Here is a 22,952-nt window from a genome sequence, read left to right as displayed (position 1 = left end):
CCAGAGGTATATAGAAGCACAGCAAGACCAGAAGAGGCCTCAGAGGGAGAACACTCCACGTGGCATTAGCCGAAGGCTCTGGTTACATGCCAGCCAACGAGCAAAGTGAATTATGTAGCTTCTGTTTGGGTGCCAGTAGAACTTAATTGTATGAGCTGATAGATCTCAGTGCTTTATAACGTTGATGAAGTGGCTTTATCCCTGCTGTAGAGCTCTGTAAAGTAAGTCACAGAAGTAAAGTAAAATGTCTAAAATCAGAGGCTAGATTTGTAACTGCGATGGAAATGGTATAGATTTATAGACTTCTTGCTGTAATCACGATTGCCTGCATCGAAATAGGAAGTGTTCCCTTCGAGTGCCTTGCCGTGTCATACACAAAGAAAGGTGGATGTGAGAAAACCAGAATCTTGAAGAGCAGCTAGGGATTAATCTGAAACTAATATAGATTACTGGTCACAAACGTATTGCTCTCCTAGAAGTAGTGTGACAACGGGGCAAATCCCTGTAGTAAAGTCAAAGTCTGTACCTTAAATGAACACAGCTCTAAATCTCAATTCGTATTTGTTTTAACTTCAACTTTTTCTTTACAGCCGAGCTTTGACAATCATTTTTTTTAACTTTCTTCACCTGGTAATTTTGGTTATGGAAGTACTTGTTTGGAAGAATGAATTTTGTAATACCATGCTCATACATGAAAACTCAGTGATTTCAGCATGGTTAGTAAAGGTTTCATTAATTTTTCCTTTGCACCGCATCACACAACATAACAACAGTATCCATATTCATGTAAACTGTCTATGAATTTTCTTTCAGATGATGTCAATCCTAATGAACACCATCATTTTTGAAGACTGCAGAAACCAGTGGTCTGTGTCAAGACCGCTGCTTGGACTTATACTTCTCAATGAGAAAGTGAGTATTTAAGAAATTCCACCAGATTCACTCTTCACATGCCCAAAGTGTTGAAATAATTATTTCACATAGAAGAAAGCTGCCTGTGGCCCTTCAAATCCCCCATCTCTTTTTCCTTGGGACCTTGCTCCATTGTGCTCACGTTAGGAGAGGAGAGTAGGGTTCAGCTCTTGTACTGTGTAAGTGTTTTACAGATTAGTTCACAGAGGCTGAGTGGCTTCATTTTGATGAAAAATCCTCTCAAACCTTTACTCCAACTTTTACACCCAGCCTTAGATCATGCAAGTATGTAATTAACCTTTTTCTAATAAATTTTATGTCTTCACGTTTCCAGAATTAAGCAGGAATAGAAGTTGTGCAAGCTCGTCTGGCTTTTAGATAGAAATATGAAACAAGAACACTGTGGAAATCACATCAGAAAAATTGCTTCCTAGAAAAACAGTTAACCAATTTCTTCTTCTGAAAGGTTTCACAGGAACAACTAGCTTTGGGGGGTATTATCTGAGCGCTTACACTTAAGTACTCGCATTGATTGCAATTTGGATCGTGTGCATCTGTGGCAGATTCTGTAAACCAGGAAATACTCTGCAATTTGCCCTTTCAATAAAACCTGAAACTATGAATTTGGATATACCCATCATATTTCCCTGGTGACTTAATAGAGACAATATTGTCTGAAATGGAAACCATCTGAGTAAATGAATGCGAGTTGATCTAAATGTGTGCATTTTTTGTATGGCAAGGCATTGTTTCTGAAGATATTGACCTGTTGTATTCGCCATACTTCAGAGCCAGCTCTAACTTTATTCTGAATTGCTTTATCTCTTGGGCAGTCACAAGCCTCAGTGTATTACTGCTTTGGAGAATGAATTGTCTATACAATAAGAGGGTGCTGGAAAAAAATAAGACACTAAGATTAGCAGCAACCGCATACATTAAAATTCAAACTGAAATCCCAGCTATGGAAGGAAACTAATAGAAGAAGAAAATATATCAAGAAGAGAAGCGCTGTCTCATCATTCACCTGTGCTGAAGGATCCAATTTTAGCCATATCCAATAGCACTGTCATTCATCTTCTCGGTGTGTTATTGTGATTTAAATCCAAGCTCTATAAGAGAGAGCAGTTCTTTTAAAATGATTGAGAGGGAATAAGGGCAAATTCAGTGTTTAGGAAAACTTTATGACATCACAATATTATACTTTACAGATGGAAGCAATATTTCCTACTTTGGAAGGAAAACTAATCATTTTCTATCTGCTCTGAGTCACTGCATCATTATAAAAGTGGGAAATAAGTAGTTTTGTGCATTCCCAATCTTGTTCAAGACGACACTTTTGTTTATATAATGCTTCTGATTTATAGCGTTTAAGTATTAGCCTGACTACATATTAATTATCTGGTTTTGATGCTTCAGTATAAGAAGAAATTAAATATTTCACTTGAAGATAAAACCATGGAGCTGTAAATCATAAGGAATAAGTTTGTGACTGGCAGAATATTCTTTTTACTGAAATTAGACTAGTTCTAATGATTATGTGTTTTGCTTAGCAGACATGGATATGTACAAGCACCTTTACTTACGAACAAGTCTTGTATTTCTTCCGGAAGGGTGGAGAACAGGAAATAGAATTTACAATATTTGTATCGCCCCTTTTGCATCGAGGTTATTTATTTTGTGTTCGGAAAAAGTAGGACGCGTGCTTACATATGGCTGTAAAAGTCATCTTTTCTTGGCTCATTTCAGTGCACTGCTGGTTTATTTATTGGAAATGGGTTCCTTTATTTCAGGTAGGGTCTCTGTCTCTACAGTTCCTGAGTTAGCAAGCACGCATTTACCATGTTTTACTGCTTGTTCTCTTCTTCTTTTGTTTTAATGAGATCTTCTTTGCCTATAATTCATCTCAAAGGGAAGGCATCAGGCATACTTGGAGACTCAGAAAAATTGGGATTTATACATGCCTGCACCAATGGGGGCAATTATGCCAAAATGGGAATCATACTCAGAGCCCACCCTAAAAAAATGCTAAATATTTGAGACAGCATCAGCTTAGTATGGAATGGGATGGTTGCACGTGGCTCCCGACATCGTTTCCATACTGAAGTGTAGCGGCAAGTTTAATTTAAATCCTAGGGACTAGCGGTTGGCAGAAAAAGGCCTCTGTATCCTGATAACGTGGCAACCGTGTCTCCGTCTTGCTCGCTGTTGTCCTTCAACCAGCGAACACAGGCGTTCGAGCGTACGGGCAGAGGTGATGTTATTGCAGAGAAGCCCTGGAAACCCCAGGGCTCAGAACAGCTCCAGAGCGTTGAGCCAGCGATGCCGTGGGATGCTGTGCTCATTAACGGCAGGCCGAGGTGTTATTCCTTGCTGTTACTTGAGGATACTGTTAATACTTTCCATTACGAGGTTGACTGAAGTTGTTCTTGGAAATGCCTTTTTTCTAAAAACAACTTGTGGACGCTGGATGAGATCTCGGGGTTGTGGCCTTCTCTACGTTGAACTCTGCATTTGTCACCTGGAGACAGGGCTTCTGGGCACGTGTCTGTTGCAGGCAGGTATTTCATCTTTTACACCAGCTCCCAGGTGATTTTCAGTTTGGAGTTCCTAAGTAGTTTGGGACCCAGCTATTTGATCAGCTGCTGCCTTCGCTTCCAGTACTGCTGCAGCGGTCAGCAAAGATGTGTAATACAGGATGTGTCTGGTTTGAGAGAAACTAGATTGAGGGCAGGTAATTTGCCAAGCAGACATTAAAGCAAACACTTTCTATAATCCTGCTGAGTTGTCAGGGCTTAGCGTTAGTGTTTCAGTTTTACATTTTCTTTTGTTATCCCATATTTTTCTGTGTGTACGGAAGAGCTGTAATTTTGATGGAGCAGATGTGTGTTTAATTTGAGATTTGTTTAAGCTTTAAACCTCTTAAAGGTTTTAAAAAAATCTGGCAAACAAATCCCAGACTTCTGTGCTTTCTGATACTCTGTATGACACCCTACAAGTTACATTAACTTCAAAAGTGTACTAAATTTTGCATACTAAAAACTGATTTTCAGCCTACCTTTAGCAAGTTATCTTGTTATACACCTGAAATTTGGGGAATGCCCGCGACATTCCTCTTGACTGCAATATCAGACTGCTCAGAAACTTTGCCAGGTACTTGGGCACAGGTTCATCAGAATGGTTCATTCTCCTCTGAATAATTGCCTGTATCAGTGCTTATACCATGGATGTGCTTACGCCCAAGGCCATAAGACTTTGACTGACACAGCCAATATAATAAAGACTAAACAGGATTATATGACTTGCTTGGCTGTAGTAGTAGGCTGGTGGATAACACTAGAGGTCCCTTCCTGTTCCGTATTTCTGGACTAAGCCAAAATTTTCCCAAGGTGATAAAAAGTTCTATTTTAACTAGTCTAGTTCTGCCAGAATATAATGGGAATAGTAATATAGAAAATCATATAGATTACTTAGCTTCTAAAGAAATGAAGGTGACTCTATCTCATCACAGCACCGAAGCGATTAGAGCCCACAGCAAAGTGCACAAATTTGCACCATTCTGAAAAGACTTGAAAAGTAGTCAAGGATGTTTCTGCCGCCTCTCGTAGGTGGCTTTCTGTACTGGAGCTGGTTGGGTGGCCAACAGCCGCTGGTAAAGTGGCACCTCACCCGTTACCACTAAACTTCAGTCCTGATGTACAACTGATGTACTGCTGGTGCAGTTAGGAAGGCAGCATCTGAAACCTGATTCAGATAGACCTCAAGAGCCCTCCGGGTGTAGGTGAGTAACTCTGGGTTTAAATTTCCAAACCTCATCTTTAATATTCTCTGCTTTGCTGTCCTAGTACTTCAGTGAACTAAGGGCAACCTTGATAACCAGCCAGCCTGACAACAAACGTGAAGTCCTTGACCACTGCTTCAGGAATCTTATGGAAGGAGTCGAGCAAAACCTTTTGGTAAAGAACAGAGACAGGTAAGTTCGTAACACATAAGCAAGCTGAAAAAATAAAAGACAAATGGAAACTTCAACTGGAAAAAATTCTAATATAGGAAGTATTCCAGGTAGCCTTAAACTGCAGTTCCTTTTGAAAGAAAGATAATACCCTATCAAAGAATTCATCCCTAGGTTTAACAGTTAGAGCCTGAACTTTTGATCATTATGTATTTTCTTGGTCAGAAATGTATTTCCTAATTGAATCCCAAAGTCAAGGTTTGCCAGGCTGGCAGCTGCTGCTTTTTCACTTGGGAAAAATTGCCTCATTTCAGCAGGTGAGCCTTGGAGCTTCCTTTTTCCAACCTTAAACCCCTCTGATAAAACACTCACTTCGGCCTCCAGCAGTGCTGTCACTCTGACAGACCCTTTTCTTGCTGGTGTTGGGGTCAAGCAACTGCTTGTGAAATGGCAGAATGAGAAGGGATCCAGTGGGGCCACTTACGCATTGTAGATAAATGAGGCGAGGATTATTTTTTTCTTTTAACACGAATCTCAAATTCACCCAATCTTGCCCTCATTTGAAAAATAGAATAGAAGCCTTCACAAAAGAAATGGCGAGTTTGTCTGCATTTAACGTTCACACTAGTGTTTTGTTACTAGCTAGCTGCGTTTTCTCTTCCATGTGCGTTATTCAACCAAAGCAAACCGTGAAAAGTATAGAGACACAATCTAAGTCCAGACTGTGGAACTTCCTGGGAAGCTTGAAACAAACTGGAAAGGGGTTTGGAGAGAAATGGTGGCTAAAACCATTTGGTGATTTTATTTCTCTGACTTCATCTCTGTTCATTAGTGTGAAATTTATGTTGAACTTATTTAATTCTTAAATAGTTTTGCATTAATTATGGTCTCCACAATTTTGTTTCATTTTCCTATTAAATTCTGGTACTAAAGGTGTAGGTTCCTTATGGCCTGACTGTGGATGGTAGCCAGAGACAGGGGAATTTGGAAGCAAACCCAGAGAAGCACAGAGATCACATCCATGGCACTAATAAATCAGACAGACTTTCTGTGTAACTTGTATTATGGATCAGCAGAGAACCTGGCGAAAAGGCAAGAGAGCCACCGGGAAGGAGGAGAGTGCCTGTTAAAACAAAGAAAAACTGAGCTGACAGTGGCAGGCTGTAGGACATAGTCTGACCTTAGAGCTGTAAATGCCAAGGGGCTTCATTTGCCTCAACGGTCCTTCAGGATTTGGAAAAAAAATTAAATATTAAAAACTGAGTAAAACTCGTTCTTATAACGAGGTCATTTCTTAGTTCCATATCTATTTAAGTTTGTTGAAGGCAAGCAGTCCTTAAGATAACATTGTTTTCTGAGAAAAATACTTTGATGTGCATCTTCTCCGAGCTGCCTTACTCTGAGAACTGCAGACCTGAAGGACAGAAGGGGCATCCTCAGGTGCTCCAGCCTAGGCTCAGGGAAGCCGCGCTGCCCGGACGCCTCCGGGCAGGGGGGAGAGTAGCTGGGCAGCGCGGGGAATCCAGCTCTCCGCTGTCTGTGCTCCCTGTTCAGGGCAAGGACGGAGGCTTCCGTCACTTGGGCTGCCAGCAGATACTAGGTTTGGCAAATGCTAGGTTCCAACAACCGTGGATTTAGAGAGGATTTTCATCTCGAAGCGCCGTGGAGTACTCGCAGATAGGCAGTGGTGCGGAAGCTCTCGGAGAGCTGTTGTGGAAGTGCAGGCAGGGAGAGATGGGTGCAGGTGTGAGGGGGATAGAGAGATTTCGGTCGAACGAGCAGCTCGTCTGTCTCAGTAGCATCCGCCTGTCTAACTTGGGAAGACTTTTAAGCCATCACTTCCCCAACAAGCAGCATGAGTTAATATGATGGCTTTTCCGTTTTCAGCTCTTGATTTGTAATCCTTCGCAGATTTATTCTGTGGAACGGGAGGCTTCTTTTAACTGTGATTGTTTAAAATTGAGCAGAAATCAATTTCCATTAGTAAGGAAATAAGCACAAACGTAAAAAATTATGAATAGAATAAAGAATAAACTCATAATTGCATCCTGTATTTCCACACACAGCAAGCTCCAGCTTACCACACTGCTGCTAGACATACCCATAAAGTACAGTACAGTGGAGGCAGGCAGGAAGGATTATTACCCCTGGTCCTGCAAAGAGACCTTTGCTGAGATCCCATCAGTTTTGCAAGCACCTGTCCTCACAGTCCTTTGCAGGAAGGAGCCCTAAGGAGCCGTTCTTCGGGAAACTTTATTAGCTTCGCTATAGTGAGCCAGCAAAGTCTGACACAATCAAAGCGAAGAGCATTGAGGCAGCAAACAAAAGAACATTTGAAAAACCCTAAATGGAGGGTGCAGTATATGCCTGGCATTTCAAATCTTTTTTTTTGTGTGTGTGTGGTTTCTGGGGTTGTTTTTGTGTTTTTTTTTAAATCCGTCCATGAGATGTGATACATGGCAATTAAACTCTTCATTTCAGGTAAGGATAGGCCAAGGGAGCAGATCAGGTTTGGGCTGTCACACAAGCTGAGTCAGAGTTGTCACAGAAGCTGAGTCAGAGTTGTCATTCAGTCTCAGGTGTGATGCCACCGGACGGATTTCACGTCCTGCACCTGCCAGTAGCGAACTGTTGGGGGAGAGTTTTGTGAATTCATTCTGTGCCAGATGGGCGATGGTACCGCGTTTCACTGAGAGACAGGTTGAACTCTGACACCACTCACGAGAGGGGAAGGTAGGGCTGGGAGAGCCTGGCCGTGATGGCCATCTGGACGTGTCCCAAAGAGCCCTTTGCTGGAGGTTTGGGAGAAGGGACGTGTTCCGAGTCACGTGAGATGGAGAGGTTTCTCGTTGCATTCATTTCCCAGCTGACTTTTAAAATGTTTCACACTGTTGGTGGGCTGAGTTTATAATGCTGCCCACACGTGTTTATACGTTCACAGTTATTTTATAGGACCGGTTTTTGAGAGCACCTAGTGATTTTGGTTGTGAGTTTTCCTCTGTTTTTATTTCAATTTAAAATTTACATTATAGTTATTCTTTTTACCGATTCTTGAAATACATCTCTCGGTATCAGGTCTCCTTGAACCAAACAGTTGGGTTTTCTTTTTCCCAGGTTCACTCAGAATATGTCAGTCTTTCGAAGAGACATGGCTGAAGCTCTGCGCAGCGAAGGGGCCTCGGATCCCGGCAGTTTAGATATGATGAGTTGACGATGACTTTGGAAACAGAGCACTGACTAATAAACCAACTCTGAAAGTTTTCGGACCCTGTTATATTGTTAGATAGATTTTTGACCCTTGTGAAAACTATTTTTTTAAGATATCTTCTGCCTTTTTATATCTCTGGCCTAAATGCAAGGATTTATAATAGTGAAAACAACGGAAAATCAGCCTTAGTTTGAAGAACGTTTTCAGCCTTTCTTATCAAAATTTATTTTGCTGTTATTTTATCTTTATGAAACAGTGTAGAAACAGTACTTAACCAAAGAACAAAATAAATATGCATTCCTTCTAAACTTGTATCAGTTAATGATTCTCAGTTCTACACGGAATAGTAAATAATATCTCATCAGTTAAAAACTCAGAGCTCACTCTGAGGTCATATTTGTTTGAAAATTAGATGAAAGCCAGTACAAATTTTATATGACATCTTTTTGAAATAATAAAATTACTATTTTTCTACAAAACGTTACATATTTCTTTTCAGCACTGGCGGTTAATGACAATGTGGACAGCAAAGTAGAAGACTAAAAATGAGCAGTTTAGGCTATAAAGTATAGCAAGAAAATTGAGAATGTTGCACGTAATAAAGAGATGATGGAGCAAGCCTTAATGAAGTACCGATGATATTTTAATTTCACAAGTACGTATTTTCCAGGTCTTTGGAAATTGAAAAAAACACAGAAGAAAATAAAGTTGTTAAAATACTGTTTGAAAAGAATAATATCTATCCACCACTACAACAAGGAAAGCAGATAGTTACCGAGACTTACGGCCGATATTTAAACGGCGTGTGGCACAATGAAGATGAATGCATGCGTCTGAAACAGCAAATTCAGCAGATTTGTCTTCACCTCCCAGAGATTGTAAAGAGTTCGGTGTGTACCGGAACAAAATCCCGCCTCCAGTCCAAAGCTCGCACTTGCACTTGCCACCCAGGTTTTTGGGGAACAATTAGTATCGTTCTGTGGTGGGCAGGAGGTCCTGTGTGGGCTGAGGAAATACATAAATGAACTGAAGCAAGATCTAACAAAAACTAGAACTATTAAAGCAATAAGCCAGTGAGTTTATCGTGTAGAAAAGCTATTATGTGCAATTACAAACTACTGGTATTGGTTTTGAATTGGGTTTTTCTTTTTTTTTTTTTTTTCTTACGTAAATAATGGATTGCATGTGTTTTTCATGCTTGCTTACATTTGCATACTTAGTAATATTTCACCACTGTTTAGATAAGAATGGGAATTTTGAGTTGTGGCCAACAGGGAGGAAAAGTTCATACCTGTATTTCTTAGAGCTTTTTTCCAGTTTTTTTCTTTGCAACTGTTACTTTTCGGCACATTTTTAAATTGCAGGAACTAAATCTGAGCGGAAGTAATTTTGTTAAGCAGTTTTCTGTTTACATTTAAGCTCAGCTGGAGAACGTATTTAATCTGCAGCCAAAGGGTCTGATTTCCAGGAGTGCTGAGCACTTGAGAAAATAATCAGTTGAGGTTACTAAAGAGCTGCAGATTTGGGGTGTTCCCACACGCGACCTGATGCTGCGTGCCGAGGTTTGAAAACTTTGCGGAAAGCGTATGATCATTATCAACATGTCAAACGCGCAGGAATTAGTGCGGTCGTTAACTTTCCGTTCTGGTCCTTAAAGGAAACTGGAATCTGTGCTGCTAAATTGGATTTTAAAAGTTGCGAAACTGAACTCCTGAACACACGTGCAGGTCTCCGTGGGAGCTGGGGCTTGGGGAAAGGTTTCCCCACATCGCCTTGCCGTGGGGTGCAGAGCTCGGTGCCCGGCTCTGCCCGCTCCTTGCTGGCAGTTCTGCTGCCCGACAAACCCTTCCGTAGCCTTGTGGCTCCCTACGTTGGCATTAAAGGCTCAGATGAAAGCTAATGGGTTCTGTGACTCCGTTTTCTTTGTCATACAGTGGAAATAAATAGTGGTTGCATACCATCAGCGTGTGCTCACAGACCAGCCCATTTACTGTTAAATTAGCTGCTCTGCTGAGAGCCGAAGCTTGGCATATTGAGAAGGAGAGGACATGTGCCCCCGTAACTCGGCACTCGGGCTTTAGGGCTTGCTTTAATATATGGCTGCTGACTCCCCGGAGCGCTCCAGTACGTTTCTGAAATTTCCCTTCTAACATGTCCCTTGTTATAACTTACAAGTGAGATTCTAAAGAGCATCTTATAAACTGGGCAAACCGAGGCATGTGTTTGAACAGCGTTTCAGCCTTGGTTAACAATTGACAACAGGAACTTTTATTTAGAGTAGCTGGTCGTATAAATACGCTTGCTTTTAGGTTAGGAAATGGATAGCATAGCAAATAGTGTGTTTTATGACTCCAGATTCTTTGTTGAGAGTCTTTACTGTCAGCTTTTTAAAAGGCACTGTCAAAGCGGGTACAGGCCAGAATTTCCTTGTGTGTCCACAAAGCACATGCAATGCCTTACACGTTTTTTAAAAAGACATAATTGCCTTAAGGGGTTTGGAATTTTTTTTCTCTTTTAAAAAAAGTGGAAACAATGGAATGGGAAACGTCAGAAAGGAGATGCCACTCGGACCCCGAGTGGTTTCATTGCGAGAAACCAACGCGAGCCTGTCTGATGATGCGAACAACTTGGGACTGTAAAATAGCTCTGATTCTCCCCCAAATGCATTTTATATCGCCATGGTGAAAAGCACCGGCTGCTGAATCTCGGGTAAGTGCCTGCCCCTCTGCAAGGGAGAGCAAACCACCCCTAGGGCAGCCTTCTACGAGTCGGGCTCTGCTTGCTAGAGCAGGCAAAGGCAACTTTCTGGGGAAAACGCGAAGTTTTAATGCCTTGCCCTGCTTGCATAAGGAGGCTTTAAAGAAACTCAGCCACCAGCATATGCACACCTTACAAAATAATTCCTTAGACTTGTTAATGTTTTATTGTAGTACGAGTTTATGATGACAGCAAACCTTTCAAAGTGTAGAGGGATAACACGCTTCCTTGCCGTATTAAAAAATAATGTTAGTGTAGATTTTATGTACCATAGTTTAGACTGCTGTTAAGAGGTGCTTCTTTGACAACGTTCTTTTTGAGGTTTACAGAAAGCATAATAAAATATGTAAGTTACATTTCTACAAACAAAAGCCATAACATAAGTTATTTATAAGCATGAGATCCAAACAGTATCACGATAAATAAACCTTAATGGATACCTGTGGCATCCATCCTAATGTAATTTGCCCAACAAAAGTCATATTTAGTAGAAAAATCTGGCAGCAGCTGCGTGTTGGTATATAAAATAAGAATGAAAGAGAGAAGGAAGCCACGCTGAAACACCGGCTGCTTTCCCAGGTTTACGCACAGACCTGCGGTACGTCCCAGCTTTCTCCTTCGACCTGGGGCCGGCGCTGCTGCTCGGGGAGACCAGATGTCTTTGCATCTTTCAGGGTTTGTCCACGGTACCGGGACGTTCCCTGTCGGCTTCGCTGCAGCCTGATTTTATCAGAGATGGCAGAAAGAAATTGAGCCCCATCTGCCCGTCATCCTCTGTCCTCTCTTCCCTTTCAGCGGCGGTTCCTTCCCCAGCGCTTCCCTCATACCCTCCCCAGCTCATCTAGTCCCAGGCACTCACGGACCGATGCGTAGATTCTGAACTCAAACAAAGTTTCAGCTTTTTTAATAGAACGGTTAACGTTACCAGCCCCATGAAGATGTGCTTTGAAATGTGAATTGAAACCGCTAAAGGCACGTTTTTCAAGGCTGCGAGCCGCTCTGTGCGTAGGGTTTAACTGTTTCCACCCGCGGGGATGCGAAGGACGAGGAGGTTTATCCCGTCCGTGTTCGGCCGGTCAGCCTCCGCTCACGGAGCTGGTGCCTCTGGCTCCTCCGTGGAGGGGTACGGGGAATACACCTTGGCTGATGGGGAAGGGGCTGCCGAGGGCAGACCTCGGGACCCCCCAGCCCTCCCCTTCTGCCTGCGTGGGGTGCAGCTCTCCCCAGCTGGAGCCGGGAGGGGTGCAGCCCTCCCGCGCTTCAAGGAAGGGGCAGAGGGGAATGACCTTTAGGCTCCGCAGCACCAGAGCTCTCGCCTCAGAAAAAGAGCAGCTGATTTAACCCTTGCGGGCTGACAAAACTCTGGTTCCGCCCTGCTGAGCACCAAGAGCTGAGTGCCTGACCCCAGCGCTGCTCCCCGCGAGAGCGCGGCCGCGACCCCCCGGGGTCCCTTTCCGTCCCCGCGACGTGGCGGCGAGGCCAGCGCTTTGTCCTGGGGCCTGGCGGCGGCGGCGGTCCGCACGCAGGGGGGCTCAGCCCTGACGAGGAGGACACACGGTGTCTCACGGGGCCCTGCAGGAGAAGGTACGAGGGTCAGGACCGCGTCACCCTCCGGTGCGCGGACCTCAACCCCCGCCTGCCCAGCATGTTCCCCCGGGTGGGCGCAGCTGGGGCAGGCAGAGAGCTCCGGCAGCAGCTTGTTGCGTGTAAGCTGCTTGTGACCGTTCCCTCCTCCTTCCCCTTCCCGCGCCAGCACGCAGGGTACCCGTGTCCCTCTCCAGCCCGAACACCGGCATCACCCTGCCGGCCCCGCAAGGATGCTCCTTCCAGGGCTAGGACTGAAGAACAACGTCTTTATGTCCTCTGCCGTGCTGACTTCCACGTGAATTGTAGGTAATCAGTGATGTGCTAAACACTCAAAAACCTGTTCGGTTTATGCAGCAATATCCATCTAGAAAGTGCTGTGGAGAATAGGACTGGCCTTGCCCACTCCGAGTTCCGCTGCCAAAACCAAGAGCTACAGCGGAAACATCTCAGCATCTGCTGCTACTTTCTCACGCAGCGAGATATCGCCCTTCCCCGTCACCCTGTGGGAAGAGACAAAACCTGAAGCAACGGGCGATGCCTTTAGGGGACGGCACGTCCCCGCAGCCACCGGTGCCTTCTGCAGCCCCGTGCCGGGCTCCGGCAGCGGCGGCCGCTCGCAGCAGGCTCGGGCTCGCGCGGCTTCCCGGCTGCAGGGGTGAGAGACCAGCTCCCAGCCTGGGAATTCCTGCGTGTTAAAGGAGGGTCCGAGGACAACGGAGGGGTTTGATACGTGAGAGCTGACGCGGCCTTTAGTGTCCTTTAAAGAAAGAGGATTTATTTGTGGCGGTGCGACAGCCAGCAAGGCAGCATAAAGATGCTGCTGAAGACCCAAGCTGTAGGTCAGACGCTGGTCAAAGCCTTCTTCCCTCAAGCACTGGCTTCCAGCTGTTAGGCAGTACCTTGGGTGAGGGTCGCTGCGGCCGTCGCCGGTCCCAGGCCCTGAAGGAAGGAGCCTTTGGAGGAACTGGAGCTTCCCGACCCCCAGAGAGGTGGCACCCAGCAGGACAGCGGGCCGGGGGACACGGCCCAGGACCTGCACAGCCAGAGTGTTGGGGAAGGGGCAATGCGAGAGGAGCTGGAAATGCAGAAATGCAGCTGAGCGGAGCTACGGGGCCAGCTAATGCTCCGAGTTGCTCCTCGAGGCGGTACGAGGGCCAGCACTCGGCTGGACGAAAGCCCCGGCGCAGCAGTTAGCAGCGGTTGAAGCTCGTGCTCAGCAGTTTCGGGTGCGATCCAACCCCTTAACCACCCGGGCTCGCTGAAGACCCTCAGCCTGCGTTTCCACAGCATTGTCACAGGTGAATTTGCCGCCGCCGCCTCCTGGGATGAGCTCTGTGGGCACCGCCGGGCACCGCGGCCCCGGGGACGGTGGGGACGCTGCCCGGGCACCACCGTGACGGGTCGGACGTGCCCGCAGCACTCGCGCTCCTACCCCTGCGGCTGCGTCGTACACGTCGCGGTCGCGGGCCGCGTGGCTGTTTAAAGCGTGTGCGATGGAAGGGCTCCCCAGCTCTGGGGGTGGTTTCTCCTCCCCGGCCAGGCACGGCACCGCAGCCCGTTCGTGAGCGGGCGCAGGCGGGTGATCAGCAACCCTCCGGCCCCCTCGCAGCCTCGCAGCGGCTGCCGGAGCCCGACCGGCAGCGCCTCGTGCGTCCGAACGGGCCCCCCCTGCCCCTGGGTTTCCTGCAAGAGCATCAATCACGCTGCGGCCCCCTGCTCTCGGGCGGCTGCGCTCAGCAGCTCGGTAGGAACTGCGCAGTAATGCACCATCAATTAACGGCCCATTATTATAAAACGCTGCCTACTGGTTTGAAAAGGCTGGAGGAGCTCCGCAGTGGTTTCCCTTGGTCTCGTTCCCAGAGACCTGTCCCTCTCACCTTAGAAACAAAATGCCTCATTTTAAAAATAATTAATGGTAAACATTAAAAAAAAAAAAAAAAGCGTAATGGATCATTTGGCCCGCACTAGATTCGGACAGTGAACATTTAACTGAGGCTACTTTACAGCAGAGCGGCCGAGCTGCGTGGAGGGATGCTGCGTGCGCCCGTCGGGGCTGCGCGTCCTCCTCAGCCTGTGGGGCTGAGCCCATCCCCTGGGGGGGCTCTGTGCTGTGCCCTGGCTGGCACGGGTGGCGTGGGACACTCTCGGGGTGCGGCCGGATTTAAATCTGCGGGCTGCTCTGGGTCCCTGTCGCGCCATCCGTCGTCGGCCCCGAGGGGGTGGCAGGATGACAGGGTGGGAGGGATGCTTGAGGCCACTGCAGGGAGTCGTCCTTCTCTGTTCGGTCTCCAGTGCTGGGGTCTGATCCCAACGGGGACCACTTGTCCCTGCTCCCGTGTAGTGTCCTTGTCCTTGGGGAACCCCCAGGGCCCCTTGGTGGGGAGGAGCTGAAGTCCCTCTGCACGCCGTTACCCACCAGCCCACGCCACCTCCCTGTCTTCACCACTCCCAGGCACTAAATAACGTCCCGGCTCGGCCGGCCACCTCCGGACGGGGATTTCATTTTCTGTGGTGCTGGGACATGCCCAGGAGAGAGACCATCCCCGTCACTCCTCTGCTTTCCAGGAACGGCTGCGGCTACTGGAGCTGCAGGCCTGTTTCTTTCCCTTTGTGGCCCAGCCCAAGGGCCCGGACGCGGACGCGGCACGCGTTGGTGCCTGCGGCGCGCAGGAGCACGTGCCAGCAACGCGGCGGGGGTCACCGCCGGCAAACTCGCTCCAAATGCGGATACAGAAGTGTCTAGTACTGCGGTGGAGCTGCCTCGCTCTTCAAAGGCAGAAGCGTTTGGGGTTGGGTCACTGCATATTTCATCACGTGTTTTTATTATCTCATCCTACAGGAAGCACTTTTAAAAGCTGAACAGTGGCATTAACCGCTGCCGGGCAGGTGGGGGGTCCTGCGAGGATGCCCTCCTGGCGCAGCCCTCTGTGTTTCGAGCCCAAAGACGTTCCCGGGGCCGAGGAGGGCACATGCGCGCCATAACCAAACCCAGTGACTGTGGCGGGCTGCGGCACGTCCCCCCCCACGGCAGCCAGGGAGCAGCTCTGGGTTTCAGGGATGGATGACCCAGATGCTGCGTCTCTGCCCCCAGTGACAAACTGGGCGGGGGTCCCTTCTGCCCAGTGGTGCCGGGGAGATGGTCACTCCTCTTACCTAGGGTTACTTACTTTTTTTTCCCCGTCTTAACTCTGTCCCCCTGACCTTTGCGGGTGGCCGGGTGCGGCGCTCTCCGGAGCCAGGCCACCACGCCAGCCCGGCAGAGCCAGCGCAGCCACGCTCCTCGCCAGGGCCAAAGGAGCCGTGCCGCAGCGTGCCCGCGCCGTGCTGCTTTCTGCCGGCACCGTGCGCTCGGTACTACATCTCAGTTAATACTGGTACAATGTGCTGGCTCAGTTTTACAGGGAATGACAATGTTTCACCTCTCGCTCCACCGCAGCCTCCCTGCGCCCCCCCAAGCCGGAGCTCTCCCTTCCCGGCCTCCCGCTGCCCATGTGGCTCCGGTGACCGCCCCGCTGGTGCTGGGGGCCTGCCCGGCTGTGGGGTGCTGGGGGGGCACCCCTGCCCAGCCAGGCACTGTCCCGCTCATGCTGCACCCGCTCGACCCCCCCCCCCCGTGCCTGCATTAGAGACACCCCTGCAGCTGGCTGCTTACGGCCGGCACTCGCAGGCTGGCCTCGCGCCATGCCGTGCCATGGCATGCCAGGCTGTGCTGTGCTGTGCCATGCTGTGCTGTGCCACGCAAAGGCCGTGGCATGCTGTGCCGTGCCATGCAAAGGCCATGCCGTGCCGTGCCATGCCATGCAAAGGCCATGCCATGCTGTGCTGTGCCATGCAAATGCCATGCTGTGCTGTGCCGTGCCATGCCATGCAAAGGCCATGCTGTGCCGTGCCGTGCCATGCCATGCAATGGCTGTGCCGTGCCATGCCATGCAAAGGCCATGGCATGCTGTGCTGTGCCATGCCACGCAAAGGCCATGGCATGCTGTGCCATGCAAAGGCTGTGCCGTGCCATGCAAAGGCCATGCTATGCTGTGCCATGCCATGCTGTGCTGTGCCATGCAAAGGCTGTGCCGTGCCGTGCCATGCCATGCTGTGCCATGCCATGCAAAGGCCATGCCATGCCGTGCTGTGCCATGCCATGCAAAGGCTGTGCCGTGCCATGCAAAGGCCATGCCATGCTGTGCCGTGCCATGCAAAGGCCATGCTGTGCCATGCCTGGGGCCCGGCCGGAGCCCAGCCGGGTGCGGAGCTCTTCACACCCAGCCGCACCCCTGTGACGGGGAACCGCCTCGGCACAGGGCGCGGGGGACACGCCGCGGGTGCCCCGTGCCTGCCCGGGGGTCCCGCTGTCCGTCCCCCCGCCCGGTGGGGCCGGCCCGGAGCTGGGGCCGGCTCCTCGACGGCGCAGAGCAGCCCCGGTTTGGGTGGGCAACGTTCGTGCCCGCACCGCGGTCACCCCAGCAGGCACCCCCCCGGCGCCGGGCACTGCTGGGGGTCGCAGCACTGCGCCGTGCCCGGGGGGGTTGGGGGACCCGCGGACCCGGAGACCCGGCTCCGGCCCGGGCCGCGCCGTCGGGGCCGCAGCTCCACTCGCTCCGCGCCGCCCGGCCGGGGGGTCCCGGGGACGGGGGAACGGGGCGGGAGCGGAGCCCGGCAGCGCGGCCCGGGCCGGCCCCCAACGAAACGCGGCGCTTGGCGAAGCGGAGGCGGTTTTGGGGTCCGGAGCGGTGCCGCGGGGCTGCGCGGGGCTGCGCGGGGCTGCGCGCCCCCCGGGCCGCGGCAGGGCGAGGGAGACGAGGCGGCTGCGGGAGAGCTGCACTTAAGGATACCATACGTCCCGGGTTATTAATTATAAAACGTAATTAAAGTAAAACTGCAGAACGTCAACATATTAAATTTAAAAGCTAATATTAAAATAGAGTTAATATTTAATAAGGTAGCCGAGCGTTACAAAGCTGTACGCTGATACTCTATATTTAACTGTGTAAAACCAGGAGAGTTTTCCCAAAGAAAAATGTATTGTTTAGCTGATTATCAAAGACTCTGTGATATATTATCCATTTCACAAAAATAATATAGATATCTTTTTAAATATAGTAATAAAAACATACTAGCGCCTTTTAAATATACTATTACTTACCACCCCTTTTCATATTGTACTATCACAGACACTTTGGAATTGGTTTAAAAGCACATCATTCATTATTCAAAGCTCATCTTTGCATATTATTCCAGCTCAAGTCTGCCAGGCTCCCTGTGAAATCGTTCACAAAATTGATAACAGCAGACACACATGCAATAAAAAGATAGCCTTGGGCAGCCCGAGTTCCCATTATGCAGATCAAGCTGCAATTTTCTCTAACAAAGCCTGCCCTGATTCAGGACTGGGTGTCACTTTATTTATTTATTTATCCTCCCCCCGGTTGCCTTTTTTTTTTTTTTTCTCTTTCTTTTTTCTCCCCCCCCCCCTTCCCTTTCTTTTTTCCCCTCCTTTTCCCTCTTTCCCGCCCCGCCGCCTCCTCCGCCCTCCCCGCCGGGCCGCCCGGAGCGGAGCCCCGAGGGCCGGGTGCCCGCGGTCGGTTCCCGGGGGCGCTGGGCGGCCCCGCCCGGCCCCGCACCATCTTGCCGCGATCGTGTCAATCCGATTAGCTCCGCTGGAGGGGGGGGGGGGGGGACGGACGACGAGCGGCGGCTGATGGCGGCTCCGCTCGCACCCGCCGCACCGAGCGGGGACAATCCGATTAGGCTGCCCGGGACCGGGGGGCGGCACCGGGCGGTCCGTGTGTGTGTGTGTCCCCTCTCCCCGGGGGGGGGGTGTTTAATAACCGTGTTAGCGACCGCCGGGCCGGGCCGGGCGGGGCGGGGGTCCCTCCAGGCCGTGAGCCGGGGAACCCCCCCTCCGCTCCCCGCTCCCCACCGGGAAACTTGGGCCGGCGGCTCCGCAGCGGCCGTCGGGGCCCGCGCCCGGCCGGACCAGGGCGGGGGGGGGGGGGGGGAAGGCCCCGGGCCCGCTTTTGCCGTGGGGGAGAGAGAAGAGCCGGGGGGGGGGGACGGACACGGGGGGGGGGCACGGCCCGCAGGTGTCGGCCCCGCCGGGCAGGCTGCGGGCGGCGGCGGCTCGGCGGGCCGGTCCGCGTTCGCTGCCGTTGCGCCGATTCGGCGCGTTGCGGTAATTGAATCCTAAGGTTTGAAAACTAATCAAGTCCCTCCTGTCACCGCTCCGGCATCCCGGGATCGCCCTGCCAGGTGCTGATCAAATGCCATTACATTCTATTAACAGGGAAATTCTATTCCCTGTTTTCATTTCCCTTTATAAGAGGGAAACTAAGTAAATGCGGCTGAACGTTATTTAATTTTTAACGCCTTTAGTCCCATTTGGACGTTAGGGAGCGTCTGCAAACTCGCTCGGCGGCCGCGCCGGGCTCCCGCCGCCCGGGCGCAAATTAAGCCCCAAACGGAATCTCGCCCTGCGGGGCCGCGGAGCACCCCCCGGCCCGGCCCCGGGCACCGCCTCGGGCCGCCGCTCCGCGCTGCCGTCGGGGGCGAGGGGGGAGGGGAGCGGCCGCCCGGCCTTCGCCGTTTCAGCGCGGCCGGCCGCCCGCCGCGGCGGCGGTGGGGCGGTGTGTGGGGGGGGGGGGGGAGAGCCGGGCGGCCGCGGGCTGCCGGGACCGAGCCCCGCCGCGCGGGGGGCAGCCTCGGCCGGGCGCGGCGGAGCGGCCGTCGGGGGCGGGGGGTTGGGGGGTGTCGCGGCTCCGGCGGAAGGGCCGGCCGGCCGCCCCGGCCCCGCGGGGAGCGAGCGGGACGGCGGCCCCCGACGTGCCGTCCCGTCCCGCCGCCGCGGCCCCGACGGCGCCCCCGCCGCCCCGCCCGCCGCCGCGCGGCCCCCATTGTTCGTGCGCCCCAGTGATGTCACCGCGGCGGCGGCGGCGGCGGCGGCGGCGGCGGCGGCGGGGCCCCCGCGCCCGGGCGGCGAGGCCGGTGCCGAGCGGCGGGAGCCAATGGGAGCGCAGAGGCTGGGCGGCGGCGGCCAATGGCGGCGGCGGGGGCGCACGCGGCGCGGGGCGCGCGGCGGCCCCGAGGAGATGACGGGGCGGCTGCCGGGGCGGCGCGCGCTCGGCAAAGTTTCCGCGCGGCGCACGCCGGGGCCGGCCGGGCCCGCGGAGCGCGGCGGAGCGGCGGCGCCTTTATAGCGGGCGCGGAGGGGTGCGCGGCGGCGGCGGTGGAGGCGGCGGCGGAGGATGGATCCGCCGGCGGGCGCGCAGGGCCAGCACCAGCACGAGCCCATCAGCTTCGGCATCGACCAGATCCTCAACAGCCCCGAGCAGGAGAGCGCTCCCCCGCCGCCCCCCCGGGGCCCCGACGGCGCGACCTTCCTGGGCGGCCCCGGCGGCCGCGGCGGCGCGCCCTACCCGGCCCTGCCGGCCCCCTTCCCGGCCATCGCCGCGCCCTTCGAGGACTCGGGATCTTACAGTGTGAACCTCAGCCTGGCCCCGGCCGGCGTGATCCGGGTGCCGGCGCACAGGCCCATCCCCGGGGCCGTGCCGCCGCCCATCTCCAGCGCCATCCCGGCCATGCCCGCCGTGCCCAGCCTGGGCAGCCTCAACTTCCCCTGGATGGAGAGCAGCAGGCGCTTCGTCAAGGACCGGTTCACAGGTAAGGCGCCGGGGCGGAGCGGGAGAGCCGCGCCGCGCCCCCGCACCCCCCACCCCCCGGGAAGGCAACGAACGGGCAGGCAAATTTAAAAAAAAAAAACAAAACTAAAAAAAAAAAACCAACAGAAAACGAAATAATAATAGCGGTAATCGTCAGGATAAAAGCAAAGGCGGCCCGCTGGATGGTTCCCTCCCCCGCGCTCGCAGCGATCCGAAAAACCGCTCTCCTCCCGCCGTGGATAACGGGGCGCCCCGGGGGGGCGGCCGGGCCCCGCTCGCCTCCGCGTCCCTTCGGCGAAAGGTGGAAGCGGCACCTCGGGGAGACGCGGGCCCTTCGGGGGCCGTCGGGCAGAGCCGCGGCCCCGGAGCGGGGGGGGGGGGGGGGGGGGGGTGTGGGTGTGGGATGTGGGGGGGGGCGGCCGGCACCGTGGGGGCGCGGGGCTGACCCCTGTGCTTCCCACCCGGGCAGCGGCGGCGGCGCTGACGCCCTTCACGGTGACGCGGCGGATCGGGCATCCCTACCAGAACCGGACCCCGCCGAAGCGCAAGAAGCCGCGGACGTCCTTCTCCCGGGTGCAGATCTGCGAGCTGGAGAAGCGCTTCCACCGGCAGAAGTACCTGGCCTCGGCCGAGCGCGCTGCCCTCGCCAAGTCCCTCAAGATGACGGACGCCCAGGTGAAGACCTGGTTCCAGAACCGGCGCACCAAATGGCGGTGAGTCCCGCGCCCCCGGGGCCGCCCCGTCCCGCCGCCGCCGCCGCCGCCGTCGCCGCCGCCGCCGCCCCCCCCCCCCGGCGGAGCTTCCCCGCCCGCCGCCCCCCGGGGAAGCCCCCGGCTCCGGCCGGGATTGCAGCCCTTGCCGGCCCCCGGCCGCCCAACGGTTGGGGGAGAATTTTTCGTAGTATAATATTATTATTAGCGCTGGTACTTATTTTTACCTTTTTTCTTTTTTTTTTTTTTTTTTTAATAGTCCCCCATTCGGAAAACGGGGGACTTGTGGTAAAAACGAGGGATTATTCGAAAAACGAGGGATTATTCGAAAAACTGAGGGATAACTCGGAAAACGGGGAATTACTCGGAAAACGGGGAACGAATTACTCGAAAAACGGGGAATCAATTATTCGGAAAACGGGGAATTCTGCAAAAAGCCGGGGAATTATTCGGAAAACGCGGGGGGACATTGGGAGAACGGGGGGCACTAGTCGGAAACGGGGGATTACTGGGAAACGGGGCGGGGGGGGTTCCAGGCGCTTCCCGCCGGTACAGGCCCAGCGGCTGCCGCCCGCCCGGCCGTGCCCAGCCCCGGTAGGAAGCGGCGCGCTGCCCCGCCGGCCGCAGCCCGCCCGGTTCCCGCGGCCGCGTTCCCCCCCCCCCCCCCCCCCCCCCCGCGCCCCCGAAGCCGCCGCATCCCGGGGAGCCCCGGGCCGGAGGAGCGTCCCGGGGCGTCCCGGGGCGCGGGCTGAGCGTGTCCCTCGGCAGGCGGCAGACGGCGGAGGAGCGGGAGGCCGAGCGGCAGCAGGCGAGCCGGCTGATGCTGCAGCTGCAGCACGACGCCTTCCAGAAGTCGCTGAACGAGTCGATCCAGCCCGACCCGCTGTGCCTGCACAACTCGTCGCTGTTCGCGCTGCAGAACCTGCAGCCCTGGGAGGAGGAGAGCGCCAAGATCCCGCCGGTCACCTCCCTCGTCTGAGCCCGGCAGCCCGGGCACGCAGCGGACTCGCCCGCGGAGCTCGGCCGGCGGCTCCCCCGCCCCCGGGGCCGCGGTTCGCCCCAGACGGGGCGGGCGGGGGGGCGGCGGCGAGCGGCGCCCGCGGGACCGGCACCGGCACCGGGACCGGGACCGGGGCCGCCGCGGCGCTTCCCCGAGGCCGGCGCGGAGCGGAGCGGAGCCGCCGGGCGCTGCCGTCGCGGGGCCCCGCGCTCCGCTTGTATATTCGTGTCGATGTTCCACTAGGAAGGGAAATATGTCACTTTTTGTAAGAAGTGTTAATAATTTAATTTATTTATGCATCGAGATTTTGGGCACTATTAATATGGAATTATATAAAACCTCGATTATTTATATCGAAATCTGAACATAGGTATTTTGCGTTGGCTTTGGAACAAAAGGCTATTTTTTTTTTTCCTGTTCTGAGGATAGTCTAAAGAAAAAAAAATACCTACCTATCACTTAGCGGAGGGGACTAAGTGGAGCCGGTGATGACTCATTAGCTTAGGAAACCCTATTAAGCTGAAAAGCGGTAGCTTCCATCTGTCCCAGGTGAAGTTAATGTCAGCTGTAATTTATTCACCGTAGTAATAAGGGCTCCTTTCAGGCAACACACACTCGGTTTTGTCCTCACCTTTCCAGCCGATGAGCTTTCGCGCACCGAAACAGCACCCGCACCCTCTCCTTTCGCCACCGACTCTAGAGAAAGCGCCTTATGTTTCATAATAAAGAAGATTTGGGGTTGACACAGACCATGTATAATACTTTGTACTTGCCGAGACGTGTAAATAAACGTTTTCTTTAAAAACGCCTCTCCGCTTCCCTGCCTGCCGCCGCGCCGGGGAAGAGCCGAGCCCGCGGCCGGGGCCGGGTCGCTGCGGGGCGGGCAGCAGCCGGGAAGAAGCCGCCGCCGGCCTTCACCGGAGACGGAGGTGAGGAGCCGGCCGGGAGCGGGGCCGGGGGCGGCGGGCGGGCTCGGAGCGGGGCTCCGGCAGCGCGCCCGGGGGGGGGGCGTTCGCGGGGCTCCTGCTCGGCTCCGGTGGGGCCGGGGCGGGGGGGAAGCGGCCGGGAACAGCCCCCCCCCCGCCCCGGTTCGGGAGAACGTCGGGACCGCCGCCTGGGAGCGGGCGAGCGGCCGGGAGGGACGGGGCAGGGCCCGCCGCTTTCCCGGGAGCGGCGG

General features: G+C 53.4%; 2 protein-coding genes across 5 annotated transcripts in view; both read left to right on the top strand.

The window, feature by feature from the left end:
• Positions 1 to 8,377, top strand: part of RANBP17 (RAN binding protein 17) — a 164,465-nt gene extending 156,088 nt beyond the window's left edge. For both annotated transcript variants that reach the window (XM_041119320.1, XM_029997948.2), the window contains 3 exons: positions 814 to 912; positions 4,755 to 4,882; positions 7,976 to 8,377. In XM_041119320.1, coding sequence (XP_040975254.1) covers positions 814 to 912; positions 4,755 to 4,882; positions 7,976 to 8,072 — 324 coding nt within the window. In that variant the 3' untranslated portion in view covers positions 8,073 to 8,377. The remainder of the gene's footprint in view (positions 1 to 813; positions 913 to 4,754; positions 4,883 to 7,975) is intronic.
• An 11,233-nt stretch (positions 8,378 to 19,610) lies between these two features.
• On the top strand, positions 19,611 to 22,574 carry TLX3 (T cell leukemia homeobox 3). Of its 3 annotated transcripts, none has more exons than XM_029997994.2 (3): positions 19,611 to 20,066; positions 20,591 to 20,778; positions 21,544 to 22,574. In XM_029997994.2, the coding sequence occupies exons 1-3, from the start codon at positions 19,652 to 19,654 to the stop codon at positions 22,042 to 22,044; spliced, it is 1,104 nt and encodes a 367-aa protein (XP_029853854.1). In that variant the 5' UTR covers positions 19,611 to 19,651; the 3' UTR covers positions 22,045 to 22,574. The 3 variants fall into 3 exon arrangements, with proteins under 3 accessions (XP_029853854.1, XP_029853855.1, XP_029853856.1); XM_029997995.1 differs by having other exon boundaries at positions 20,535 to 20,778; positions 21,544 to 21,870; XM_029997996.2 differs by lacking the exon at positions 19,611 to 20,066 and adding an exon at positions 20,231 to 20,366 and having other exon boundaries at positions 20,535 to 20,778.
• The last annotated feature ends 378 nt before the right edge of the window (positions 22,575 to 22,952 follow it).

This window comes from Aquila chrysaetos, chromosome 22 (genome assembly GCF_900496995.4).
Source record: "Aquila chrysaetos chrysaetos chromosome 22, bAquChr1.4, whole genome shotgun sequence".
NCBI lineage: Eukaryota > Metazoa > Chordata > Aves > Accipitriformes > Accipitridae > Aquila > Aquila chrysaetos.
This window is presented reverse-complemented; position numbering and strand designations above follow the sequence as displayed.